Here is a 13,455-nt window from a genome sequence, read left to right on the forward strand (position 1 = left end):
GGGACTTACAGAATTTCTAAGGATTTCTCATCCTTATGGATAAATGAATTAGTAACTCCAGAAGCTCAAGCTTTAGGACAAACCTCAAATCAAAAAACATATTAACAATAATTTATTGATTTTAAAAGAATACCAAAGGTTCAAATTTAGCATTTTCTGGCATTTCCATATTTCCTCATTCTTTTCCTTTCCCAAACAAAAATGAAAGACTATTTATAACTAAGTTTGACCATATTTCCATTTCTGACTTGGTATCCTATGAATGTATTTAATAGTAGTTCCTGTTTTAGATATATAGATGCCATTGCAACACCTGTTAAAATATTTTAGAAGCTATATAGATACAAAAATTTATTAAGTTTAAATATTGACATAAGATACACAAAGTAGACTGGAAAGTTTTTAAATGAATATTTTATGTTATTTATCACATCAATTTGTACCTTATATATACATCTAAGTATACACATAAATTTTCTTTGTTTTTTTCAAAAACAATTTGACATTAGGAAAAATAACTTTTCCCCATTCCACAAATAAAATTCTACTAGAGCATTATGTGCCCATAATTACTGTATAAATATTTTAATACAGTTGTCTCCCTTCATCAGTGGTTTCCCTTTCTGTGGTTTCAGTTACTTATGGTCAGCTATGATTTGCAGGTATTAAATGGATAATTCTAGAAATAAACAATTCATAGTTTTTGAATTGCATGCTGTTCTGAGCAGCATGATGAAATCTCCCACCATCTTGCTCTGTCCTGCCTTGGACGTGAACCATCCCTTTGTTCTCTGTATCCTGCCCTTAGTATCGTCTTGGTTATCAAGTTGAGGATCATGGTATTACAGTGCTTTTGTTCAACTAACTCTTAATTTCACTTAATAATGGCCCCAAAACACAAGAGTAGTAATTCTGTTCATTTGGATTATGCTGAATGGAAGCTGTAGAGTGTTTCCTTTAAGTGAAAAGTTGAAAATTCTTGACTTAATAAAGAAAAACACCTGAATATTGACATTGCTAAGAAGGAAATACATGAAATTGTGAAGTAGGAAAAAAGCTAGTTCTAGTTTACTGTTGCATCTCAGACTACAAAAGTTAATAGCCACAGTGCATGATAAATATGGCAAAGGAATTAAATTTGTACAGTAAGATATTTTGAGACAGAGGCCATATTCACATATTTTTATTACATTATATTATTGTAATTTTTCTATATAGTTATTGCTCTTGCTATGCCTAATTGATAAATTAAACTTTATCATCAGTATGTGCAGGAAGAAAGCATACAATATATAGAGTTCAGTACTATCTTTCAGTTTCAGGTATGCTCCAAGGGTCTTGGAACATATCCCGCATGGCTAAGGGGGGACTACTGTATGTGCTATTATTACATACAATTTGTTCTAAAGTAGTGTTTTAAAAAGTGGAAATAAAAAATTCTAGAACTTCTATTTCTAGTTATGGTAGATTAATTTGGGACACCCTCTGAGAACAACTAGAAATCTAATCAAAAAGATGTTGATAAACCTACTTGAATGCATTGAAGATGTAAAAAGGAAGGGACAAATTAAGTGACCAGTGAGAAGAAAGACCTTGGTAACTGAACCTGGTGTTTAGTACCACTTCATATGCCAACATGGAACCGGTAGTTGAAAATTAGAGTATAGAACTTTGGAAGTCTTGTTAGGCAAGGGAACAAGTTGGAGTCCAGGCTTAGTATACTAAATATGGGTTGGTAAACTCTGCAGTTTTGTTTGCAGTGCCTAAAATCTGTATCTAAGAGATCTGTGTGAACTGCAAGGTATGGTTCCTCAGAGTCTCAAACCCCGTTCCAAATACCCTCAATCTCTGAAGTTAGTTTTGTGTAATCCTCAAATATTATTTACTCTTCATGCCCACAGAAACAAACATAAATCTCACTGAAGAAAGGTAATATCTTAGATCCCAAATTATTTTACCTTTTATTATATACAGTGACAAGCACTTAGACTCCAATGAGATGAGGCCACAGGAAAGAAAAAGCTCAATTAAAACTGAAACCAAACAAAAATCCCTCCAGATAAAGCAGTTATCAGACATTGAATTGAAAAGAATTATCTTTTATATGCTCAAAGTTTAAAAAAATAAAACAAGCTGAGAATTTGAGCAGATAATTAGAAGATATAAAAAAGAACTAAATGGAATTTCTAAATTACAATAGAATAATCAAAATTCACAACTCATCAATGGTTTATCAGCATACTATACACAGCTAATGAGATAAGGGAATTAGACTTTAGATCAAGAGAAAAGTGAAGTAAAGTATAATAAAATGATTGAAACTACAGAAAAAGAAAAAAAAAAAGAATAAGCATGGGAGAGCAGTGAGAATTTCTAGTGTTATATATTTGCAGTCCCAGAAAAAGAAAAAAAAACAAGACTGACAGTGTTTATAGAGAGTTTAGCTAAGAGCTTTCAAGTTGAAAAGGATACAAAACCATATTTCAAGAAGCCCCGTGGGCGTGAAAACAACAAAAATGAAAACCCTGTGGGGACATCATAGTGAAACTGCTAAAAATCTATAACAAAGTGAAACATTTTTAAAACAGCTAGAAAAAGGTATAAATCACTGTCAAAGACTGACTATGAGACTTTTGTAATGGAAACAGTGGAAAGCAGAAGAAAATGGAAAGTTATCTCCAGAGTGTTGGGAGAAATCAGCCGTCAGTCTCTACTCAGTACATGAGTTTTCTATTGTTAGATAACTAACTACTGCAAACTTAGTTTATTAAGGCAACTTTTATTTATTATCTCTTAGTTCTGTAGGTTGGAAGTCCATATCCATTGCCTCCCCCATTATCCACATCCCCCCTCCAGACTAGGACATTTGTTTACCATTGACAAGGTGTATATTTAGTTTGAGAAGGTTTCATCTGATTATTACGTCTCTGATCAGTCAAATTGAGTTTTTAAATGTGTGTAGAAATCTAAATATATAGAAACAAAGTATACTAACAAGGCATATTTGAATTTTAACAGCAAAATTGTCTCCTAAGGCTCTTCAAAGATAGTTATTCGAGAACTATAGAATTGCTGCAGTAGTTTCTTAAATTTTACTACTGTTTGAATATTCATTTATTTCCATGGCAATATATCCCATGATAGTAGATGACAAAGTTCCATTTTCAGGGATCTATGTGGAATAGATATTATACAGTAGCAACAACTTATTTTCTTTCTATATGTGCATAACAAAACTCTTGGATCCTATTTTTGGGATTGTCTGAACTAGGAATCAAAAGTATTTACTTTCTTTGGGATTGGAATACCATCTACATACTGGAATCTATGCATATTTATGGGCTATTTGTATTGGTAGAGATGGCTTTTGAAAATACAAAGAGTTAAATATTCTTAGCATTTGTACCTAGTTTGTCATATTTATCACTATTGTTTGTCACTTTTGAATAGCACTTAATTTTGCTTTCTAAATTTATTTGAAAATCTTTATTCTAAGTGTAGCAATTGTGTCTCCATTTGGATGATTTCTATTTGTCTCTATTGAAATATAATTATTGCTTGTTTATTAAAGTTGATGCAACATTTTCAAAATATTTATTTTGAAATGTATTCATACCTTCTCATTGACTTTTGATAACATTTGAAAGTATTCTATTGGCCATATTTTGGGCCAGAAGACCTGATAGAAAACATATTTTTTGAAATATAGAATCTTAAAAAAATAAAAAATGTTTATTATGTTACTAGTCACCTAACATCCCTTCCCATGTGGAAGGAGCATTTTCAAAATTAATTTTATAATTTCATTGAGTGATTTACTTTATACTTTTATCTCTTAAATATACTGCTTACTTTCTAAATTGTTTTTTTAAAGGAATATCTGTGCAGTTTATTACTGTGTCCTTGGATAAAAATATCCAGCGGCCAAGGATCCCAATGTAATAATCATCAATGGGGCAAACCTTATTTTTCACTGGAGTCTGTAGTAACACCTAAATATCCTCACTAAGAAAATTCAGATCGTGCCTTTTTGGTTTATCCCTTTTCCAATCTAATGACAATTAAAAGTTACTGTCAGCAGTTGCAAAAATAGTATTAGAGTAGAAGCCAGAATATTTGATTTCAATCAGTCTCTACGACTTTCTATCTATGTGACCTTGGTTAAGTTAAAAGCTTTCCTAAACCTTCCTTTCTTCCTCTGTAAAACAACAATAATAATACCTTCTCCACATAGCTATTGTGAAAGTTAGATTTATATAAAGCCTACTGTATAGGGTCTGTTCCACTATGTATTACTTTTAATTCCACAATACTATTATTAAAACTTCCCTTTCTTTCCCTTTTACTTTTTTCTTCTCTTCCTCCTCCAGAATGCCTTTATGGAAGTTAACTGTTTCTCTTCCTCTTTACTTGAAAAGTAGGTCATATTATTTTGCCTTGTGCCTATTAGGTGATACATTTGATGCTTTGGGAAATAGTAACTCTACAAATATCAGAAGTGAACATTAATGTTAAAAATCATGGATTTTTCAAATATTAAATTTTTTAGAAGTAGCTTTTCATGGTTTGGTTTAAAATAGTCTGTAGGAACAATGAAACCTTCCAGATAATGTAATAGCAGAGAAACTAGCGTAAGTATCAGAATAAATTAGACCTCTGCAATTCTATAAGCAATGTGGCCGAATGATGCTGTTTCTTTCTTTTTTTTTTTAACGTTTCTTTCTTCTTCTTTTTTTTTCTGAGGATAGTTTTTTAAAGAATTTATTGAATTTGTTACAATATTTCTTCTATTTTATGTTTTGGTTTTTTTCACTGCGAGGCATGTGGAATCTTAACTCCCTGACCTGCACCCCCCTGCATTGTAAGGTGACATCTTAACCACTGGACTGCCAGGGAAGTCCCAATGCTGTTTCTTAGAAAAATATTTGGAAAATATTCTTAAATTGTTGATTCTACCTATCAATTTTCAGTTTTTTTGGAGGGGATTTTTTTTTTTTTGAGGGGATCAGATATCATCCTTTTCTTCCTCAAATAAAACTTTACTTAGGCAAATGTAGCAAGGTGATTCCCATTGAGCTCTGTCTACCCTTTTAAACACGTGATCACCTTCAAGAGTCTACCGAAAAGCTGCATTTTTCTTTTTCAGTTACCGAATGTGACTTTGAAACAGATAGCTGTGGTTGGTTTGAAGCAGCCCGTGGTGATGATTTTGAGTGGACCTGGAGCTCTAGAAGTAACCTCTCTGCTGAATTTGAGGATCAGGCTCCACCTTGGGATCACACTCACAACACATCTCAAGGTAAGACGCCTGTAGAGGTTCTTCGAACCTACCCACTTTCCCCAGCTAACAATGGTTTGACCTAATGATTCGTCAGTTTAATGATGGTGTGAAAGAGATCACATTCAATAGAAACTATACATCACATTTAGAATTTTGACCATTTCTGGGATAATGATACACCTGTGATGCTCTCTTCTGATGCTGGGAAGAGGCAGAGATGCGGCTCCCAGGCAGCCACATGATCACCATGATGCACAATCGATATAGTTACAGCTGTTCTGTTTTTTACTTCCAGTAGAGCATTCAATAAATTACATGAAATATTCAACACTGTAGTATGAAATAGGCTTTGTGTTAGATGATTTTGTGTAACTGTGGGCTAATGTAAGTGGTCTAAGCGTGGTTAAGGGAGGCAAGGCCAACTGTGATGTTCAGTAGGTCAAATGCCTTTTGAACTTCAATATTTTCTTTTTTTATAAAAACTTTTTATTTACATAGGGTTGATTTACAATGTTGTGTTAGTTACAGGTGTACAGCAAAATGAATCAGTTATACACATATCTGATGTATGTATTTTAAAATACACATATTTAAAAAAAACTTCATTTTACATTGGAGTATGGCCAATTAATATTGCTGCGATAGTTTCAGGTGGACAGCAAAAGGACTCAGCCATACATCTACATGTATCCATTCTTCCCCCAAACACCCCTCCCATCCAGGCTGCCATGTGACACTGAGCAGAGTTCCCTGTGCTGTATACAGTAGGTCCCTGTTGGTTATCCACTTTAAACATAGCAGAGTGGATATGTCTATATCCACTCTTTTTTAGTTTCTTTCCCCATATAGGCCATTACAGAGTATTGAGTAGAGTTCCCTGTGCTATGACTTTGATATTTTTAACTTATGATGGGCTTATGAGACATAACTTCATCTTAAGTCAAGGGAGATCTGTACTTCAGTTTACCTTTGCTCAAGTCTGAGAAGAAAAAGAGAAGCAGTAAAATTCTATGATACTACATCATAGGACAATGTGGAGTAGGAAATGGCAACCCACTCCCATAGTCTTGTCTGGGAAATCCCATGGACAGAGGAGCCTGGTGGGCTACGGTCCAGGGGGTCACCAAAGAGTTGGACACAACCAAGCAACTAAACAATAATAGAACAGTTGAATATTATCTATTGTACTTACGTTGTCAAAAAAGAAATGCTCCTTTACAGGTTTTGGGGATGGAGTATAGATATATTTTTGGCTGAATTAATGGAAACTTCCAGTTGTTTTTGGCGTCATTTTGGCCCAGCTCTAGATAATAGTTGAGTGCTCATAAAAGAAAATTTGCTAACAATCACTTTTATTGCTTTTTAATTGTTGTATAGTCCTCAGTGTAAGGGTTACAGAAAGATGTCTCATTTTAGAATTTAGCAGGTTAAGTTATGATTTCTTCTTATTTTCCAATAGGGCACTTTATGTTCATTCTGAAGAAAAGCAACAGCTTATCACAAATTGCTAGACTCCAGAGCCCAACTTTCAGCCAGACAGGACCTGGATGCACTCTTTCCTTCTGGTAAATATTGAAAACAATGGTCAATTACTCTAGCAGCTTGGCAGTTGCAAGGATAGCCCTGCATGTACTCGATATTGTAATTTTTCCTATAATTTGGCTTTATTTTAAAAATAGCTATTGCATCAGATCCATACATTTAGCATTTTACTTAGGAGCACATTATCAGTATTTATAATGTTCTTTCTTAAAATAAAAAGGACTCTTCCTCCAACAGTGAATTATAATTAACACTGCTTCCTGAGTTCTGGAGTGAACTCCTTGAGAAAGGGTCCCAGGGTCCTGAGAGTCAGAGTATGCACCTGAGCAGATAAGCTCTTTCATATGGGTGGCCACAATATTAAATAAAGGCATCTATTGTGATAACTCATTTTTGATTGACTGTTGACTGAGTAAAAGTCACACAATTAGTCTTTTCCGGAAATCATTTCCATTTCTTGTGTTTGTTCTCTTTCAGGTTTTATAACTATGGCCTATCAGTGGGGGCAGCTGAGTTACAGCTACACGTGGGAAATTCCAGCGAGTCCACGGTACTCTGGAGAGTATTGTATAACCAGGGTGACCAGTGGTCACGGGCAGTTGTTCAGCTTGGACGTCTTACTCAGCCTTTCCATTTGTTGCTACATAAAGTCAGTCTTGGCATTTATGTTGGTGTCTCAGCTATTGATGATATCAGATTTGAAAATTGTCTTCTTCCACCCCCCTCAAAGAGCTGCAAAGAGCCAGATCATTTCTGGTGTCTGCACACTAGGATTTGTGTAAAAAAACTTCAGTTATGCGATCTGGTGGATGATTGTGGTGATTATACTGATGAGGTCAATTGTGGTGAGTATCTTTCTTTCTGGTCCCTCTTACTAATTTTTAAAATATTCATTTACTTTATTGCTTTACAATATTGTGCTGCTGGTGGTGGTTTATTTGCTAAGTCTTGTCTGACTGTTTGTGGGCCCGTGGGTTGTAGCCAGCCAAGTTCCTCTGTCCATGGGATTTCCCAGGCAAGAATACTGGAGTGGGTTGCCATTTCCTTCTCCAGGGGATCCTCCCAACCCAGGGATCGAACCTGTGTATCCTTCATTTCAAGCAGATTATTTACGGACTGAGCCACCAGGGGGGAAGCCCCATGATGTTGTGTTGGTTTCTGCCATACATTGACATGAAGCAGCCACGGGTATACATTTTGATGGTATACATTGTTTTCCTAGTCCATCAAAACAAAGGCCCTAAGCATTGTTCCAAAGTTGAATGAATGTTTTGTATGATTAGTCAGCCATCAGTATTTATTATGTAGATTTATGAACTACATACTAGAGATACAGTGATGAGCACAATTATACAGAGTCGCTGACCCCATGGGGCTTACAGTCTCATTGAGGAGATAGATATTATTCACACATTTAAAAAATAAATGCAAAATGACAGGAGCTTAGACAGGACTTCACAAATGCTGTGGCTTTATATAAATATGGGTTTGGACTTTCTATAGATGGTGACTTAACTGAGATCTGAAAAATAGTAAGTAAATGAAGATGTGCAAAACCCTGAGGCGTGACCGCACAGCAGCTGCAAGATACCCAGTATGGCTGGAGCAAGGCATTGAGGGAGAACTAGGATGCAACATAAAGATGGAGATGAAGGGGGAGGCCAGATTATCAGATCTTTGTAGACCATTTTAAGGAAGTTTTTCCCCATTTGAAGGTTTTTAAGAAGGAAGGTAATATAATACAATTGATTTAAAAATTTAAGATTTAAAAATGTCACTGTGGATACAGTGTAATGAGTGGATTAGAGGAAACTGGATCATATTTATTAGGAGCCTGTAGCAGGAGTTCCCAGGAGAGGGGTTGGCAGCCTCTCTCCAGTGTCAGCGGTGGAGATGCAGGGACTAAAGTTTGGGGGAGGGACGTTAGATGATGTCTTAGATATAGGGAGCAGAGAGTGAGATGTTAAAGTCCCGAATTTCTGATTTAAATTACCAAAAAGTTGATGGTATCTGATGATTGTGTACCTCTTGCAGTTTAATTAATAAACCTGGTTCCTGGTAGTGCCGGCTGCATTTGTTTCTGAAAATGAATCACAAGCTAAGAGAGGTTTTTCTTTTTTAATTACCAAAATCTATCAAGGAAAGTTTGCATTTTTCTTTGTCCAGAAATAGCAATGATCCTTAAAATTCAATCTGTGTGCCTATTAAATTGGAAGTCTTATCATAAACCAAAGGAAAGCCATCAAATACTTGGAACATCATAGGAAACATTACATTGAGAAATTTCCACATAAATATTGTGGAGGATTTTGCACATATGTGGTGTTTAATACAGTCAGGCACATTAAAGTCAGAATTGCCATGCAGCTTGTTTACAACTAATAACTTTAGTGCATATAAATGAAATTGATGATTTTGACCAATGGCTGTTACAAGAAGCATTGCTTGTCCTAAAAGTAATTTATTTTTTGCAAATTTCGAAAGCCCTTTCATCTTTTTCACTCACTTCAAACCCCACTCCTTGAAAGATGTTGATCTATTACTAAAGATAAAGCAACTTATCCTTCAGACTTCACAGTATTAACTGATTAGAATAAAATTTTGGAAGTATGGCTATAATATCAAAATATTTCTTCTGACTAAATATTAATGAGAGGAAACCATAGTGACTGTCACTTTCTCTTTCTCTCATAGCCTTCCATTTAGACGTAGTAATTTTTAAAAATATTTTTAATTGGATGATAATTTCTTTACAATGTTGTGCTGGTTTCTGCTGTACAACACTGTGAATCAGCCATAAGAATATAAATAAACATAGTAACTTTTTTACATGGAGACTTTATTTTTATTTGTTTATTATTTAGCTTTTTTATTTTTTGGCTGTGCGATGTGGCATGCAGGATCTTAGTTCCCTGATCAGGGATCAAACCCGTGCCCCCTACAGTGGAAGTGTGGAGTTTTAATCACTGGATCACTAGGGAAGTCCCTAGATTTAGTACTTTATTAACATAGAATGCCTTAGTCATCCAGAAATCAATGCTATATTTCCTGAAGTATGCGTGGAACATGGTCTTTCATTGAAGGGTGGGGCTATATGTCTTCCTTTTTGAAATAAAGATTGAGCATGCAGTCAATCTGAAGACAGGCAATGTGAAAAAATCTGTTGGCTTTAGTGCCAGTTTTATGTCAAAAACACAGTTGCTTGACATCCCCCTTCTGCTGCACAGCCCCAAACTGACACTTGCAGGGGACCTGCGGGCCCAGTTCACGTCACAGCTGCGCTTGATTAGTCACCAGTGAGGAAATATCAAAGGAAAGCTCATCTCCCATTTGACATTTACTCTCTTGGTTCCCTTCATTAGGTCTAAGCTCCTGTTCTCTGGGTTTCGAGACAGATGATTTGTTCTTGCCTGGCTGCGTTTACTCACATATGCTTTTATTTATTGTTTCAGAATATTTGTTCACCTTTGGCTCCAAGTGCCGTTAGTAAGATGAATAGAGGACAGCTGACATTTGTCTTTCAAAAACATTAACTTATGTAAATGAAGTTAAAGTGTGGAATCTTCATTGATTCTAAATCCTGTCCCTTCTACCCAAATAATGTTAAACGTATAGTCTATCCCATTTATTCTAAAAAAGTACTTGATGTCAACAGAATTGTCACATCTTGAAAAATGAATACATTCCAATGTTATCCTACAAATGTAGGTAGAGTGTTGAGTGGATAAGAGACGGACCGATTCTTTAAAAGTGCTTTGAGTTCTTCTATTGACTGAAGGGAGTTAAAAGTTTAAAAGCACCAGGGATTTCCCTGGTGGCTAAGACTCCATGCTCCCAGTGCGGGGGGCTCGGGTTCCATCCCAGGAACTAGGTCCTGCATGCTGCAGCTAAGCATTTGCATGCCACAACTAAGACCTGGTGAAGCCAAACAAATAGAGAAAGAAAACATGTTAAAGCATCAGCTCAAAGGAGCTACAACCCAGTGAGTAGAAAAGATTACCACTGAGGAGACAGAGCTAAGAACTGAGGGGGCACACCACATAAGAGGCATCGAGACAGGGAGGGGGAGAGGTGAGATGTTTAGGGCGGGCTGACAAATTAGTGCATGCCAAGGGGAAAGACAGTTGTGGATGAACAGGAAGTTATTTTAATTTGGGAATGGTAAAACTTGAAAGATAGAGTTTAGATTTAAGTTGAGATTAAATAAGTAAATATGACAGGATTTTGAATAGAGAAGAAAAATGATAAGCTACCATTGAAATATGGTCATTGTGGTACAAAGGAGGGATATTTGGTACAAAGGAGGGGTGGCATGGATCCAGAGAGAAGAATTTGATTTCAGAGTGAAGTCTGGAAAACACCTGCCTCGGAATCATCTTGGGTGCTTATTAAAAATTGGGCTTCCTTCCATACCTTACATAGTGTTTGTACAGGACTTTACCAAGGAGTAAACAACTTTACCATTCACCCCAGGGCATTCCAAAAGATTGAGAACTAGTATGATTCTTGTCAGCAGTGTGTGTTAGAACCACCAAGGGAGCTAGTAAAATATCCTCTCAGTTGATGGGTACACAATTTGGACCAATTAAATCAACATATCTGGAGCTGAACTTGAACTTTAATTTTTCTAATGTTCACTGGTGATTGGAACATTCAGCTGAAGTTGAAATCCGTGGAGACAGAAGTTTGTTGTGGTGAGCCAGCTGTGGGGTAGTGATCATTTCCCTAAGGTTGGGATGGTGCTACAGGGCAGGGGATGGGTATAAAAGGCATTTGGAAAATAATGGCCAAAGTGATTCCACCTCCATCTATAAAATATTATTGCTTGATGTATTAGCTAAGATTTACTTTTCTTAAAAGTTTGCTCTAATGTTGCATTAAAAAAGATTAGAATGGTTTACCTTGGCAGAAGCAAAGTAGCAACTAGTATTCCCATTCATAGTTATTTTGGTCCTTAATGATCTTTTGATTTTATTTAATGCCCATTTCAGTACCTGAACTTCAGTGTAACTTTGAAAATGGAATTTGTAACTGGGAACAAGATACAGAAGATGATTTTGACTGGACCCGGTACCAGGGCCCAACATCAACGCTTAATACAGGGCCGATGAAGGATAACACTTTGGGCACAGCTCAGGGACACTATCTGTACATCGAATCTTCCGAACCACAGGTTTTCCAGCACCGAGCTGCTCTGCTCAGCCCGATCCTTAACGCCACTGATGCGGAGGGCTGCACCTTCCGCTTGTACTACCACATGTTCGGAAAGCACATTTATAGGCTGGCCGTCTACCAGCGAGTCTGGAACAACACAAGAGGACAGCTGCTGTGGCATATATTTGGGAATCAAGGCCCCATTTGGATACGGAAATCTCTCAACCTTTTCAGCAGGAAGCCTTTTCAGGTATGGACAATGGCTTTCACAAGGTATATTCAAAATGGCATCAGAACATTTAAGGAATATGAAAGATCTCTGTGTTCTTAAATTGAAATTGAAGTTTGGTCAGTTAGCTTGACACACATTTATCATTTAATTAAGGGTGTACCCAAACTCGTTAGGTTTCCTTCCTCCTTGACTACCTCCAGTAACCCGTGATTGAAATTTCTACAGGTGGACGCATGGCATTGGACACAGCTGTAGGTTCTTCCAATCTAAGTCATTGTTGTGCTGAAATGAAAAACCTGGAGGGGAAAAAAAAAGAGTTTGGCTTAATCTCTAGTCTTCTGCCAAAAGTTCAGACTCTTAAACTTCTTCTTTTGAATCTCTCATTTCCTCAGATTTTGTTAAGTAAGGAGCGAAAATCCAGGGAAGACAGCACACATTGTTGGAGGAGCTCTTCTGGGGCAGAACCAGACTTTGAATCTAGGTTTCCTTCCTCTTGGTGAAATATTCTTTAAATCTTTCCTGCTGCTACTGCTGCTAAGTCACTTCAGTCGTGTCCGACTCTGTGCGACCCCATAGACAGCAGCCCACCAGGCTCCCCCATCCCTGGGATTCTCCAGGCAAGAACACTGGAGTGGGTTGCCATTTCCTTCTCCAATGCATGAAAGTGAAAAGTGAAAGTGAAGTCACTCAGTCGTGTCTGACTCTTAGCGACCCCATGGACTGCAGCCTACCAGGCTCCTCCATCCATGGGATTTTCCAGGCAAGAGTACTGGAGTGGGGTGCCATTGCCTTCTCTGAAATCTTTCCTACCTTCTCCTAAAAGTCAAAGTTTCAAGAGCAAGTTCAAATGCTTATGTGTTTTTACAGTTTTGTAAAGGCCTTTGGCATACTTTGTTTGATTCAACAATTCCCTGAAGTGGGTAAGTCAAAGATCCTTTTTGCCAGTTTTATAAACATGAAGGAAAAAACTCAAGTTGTTTTTTGTGCCATGCTTAGTCACTCAGTTGTGTCTGACTCTTTGCGATCCCATGGACTGTAGCCTGCCAGGCTCCTCTGTCCCTGGGGATTCTCCAGGCAGGAATACTAGAGTGGGTTGCCATGCCCTCCTCCGGGAGATCTTCCTAATCCAGGGATCAAACCCAGGTCTCCCGCATTGCAGGTGGATTCCTTACCATCCATGCCACCAGGGGAGCCCAAGAACAGTGGAGTAGGTAGCCTATCCCTTCTCCAGGTGATCTTCCCAACC

The 13,455-nt window shown here is 37.0% G+C and overlaps 1 protein-coding gene across 3 annotated transcripts in view; it reads left to right on the forward strand.

Annotated features, from left to right (window-relative positions):
• Positions 1 to 13,455, forward strand: part of MALRD1 (MAM and LDL receptor class A domain containing 1) — a 554,066-nt gene that overhangs the window by 112,108 nt on the left and 428,503 nt on the right. For all 3 annotated transcript variants that reach the window (XM_015474019.3, XM_015474018.3, XM_010811194.3), the window contains exons 16-19: positions 5,147 to 5,299; positions 6,741 to 6,846; positions 7,301 to 7,668; positions 11,815 to 12,227. In XM_015474019.3, the coding sequence (XP_015329505.1) occupies positions 5,147 to 5,299; positions 6,741 to 6,846; positions 7,301 to 7,668; positions 11,815 to 12,227 (1,040 nt within the window). The remainder of the gene's footprint in view (positions 1 to 5,146; positions 5,300 to 6,740; positions 6,847 to 7,300; positions 7,669 to 11,814; positions 12,228 to 13,455) is intronic.

Source organism: Bos taurus, chromosome 13 (genome assembly GCF_002263795.3).
Source record: "Bos taurus isolate L1 Dominette 01449 registration number 42190680 breed Hereford chromosome 13, ARS-UCD2.0, whole genome shotgun sequence".
NCBI lineage: Eukaryota > Metazoa > Chordata > Mammalia > Artiodactyla > Bovidae > Bos > Bos taurus.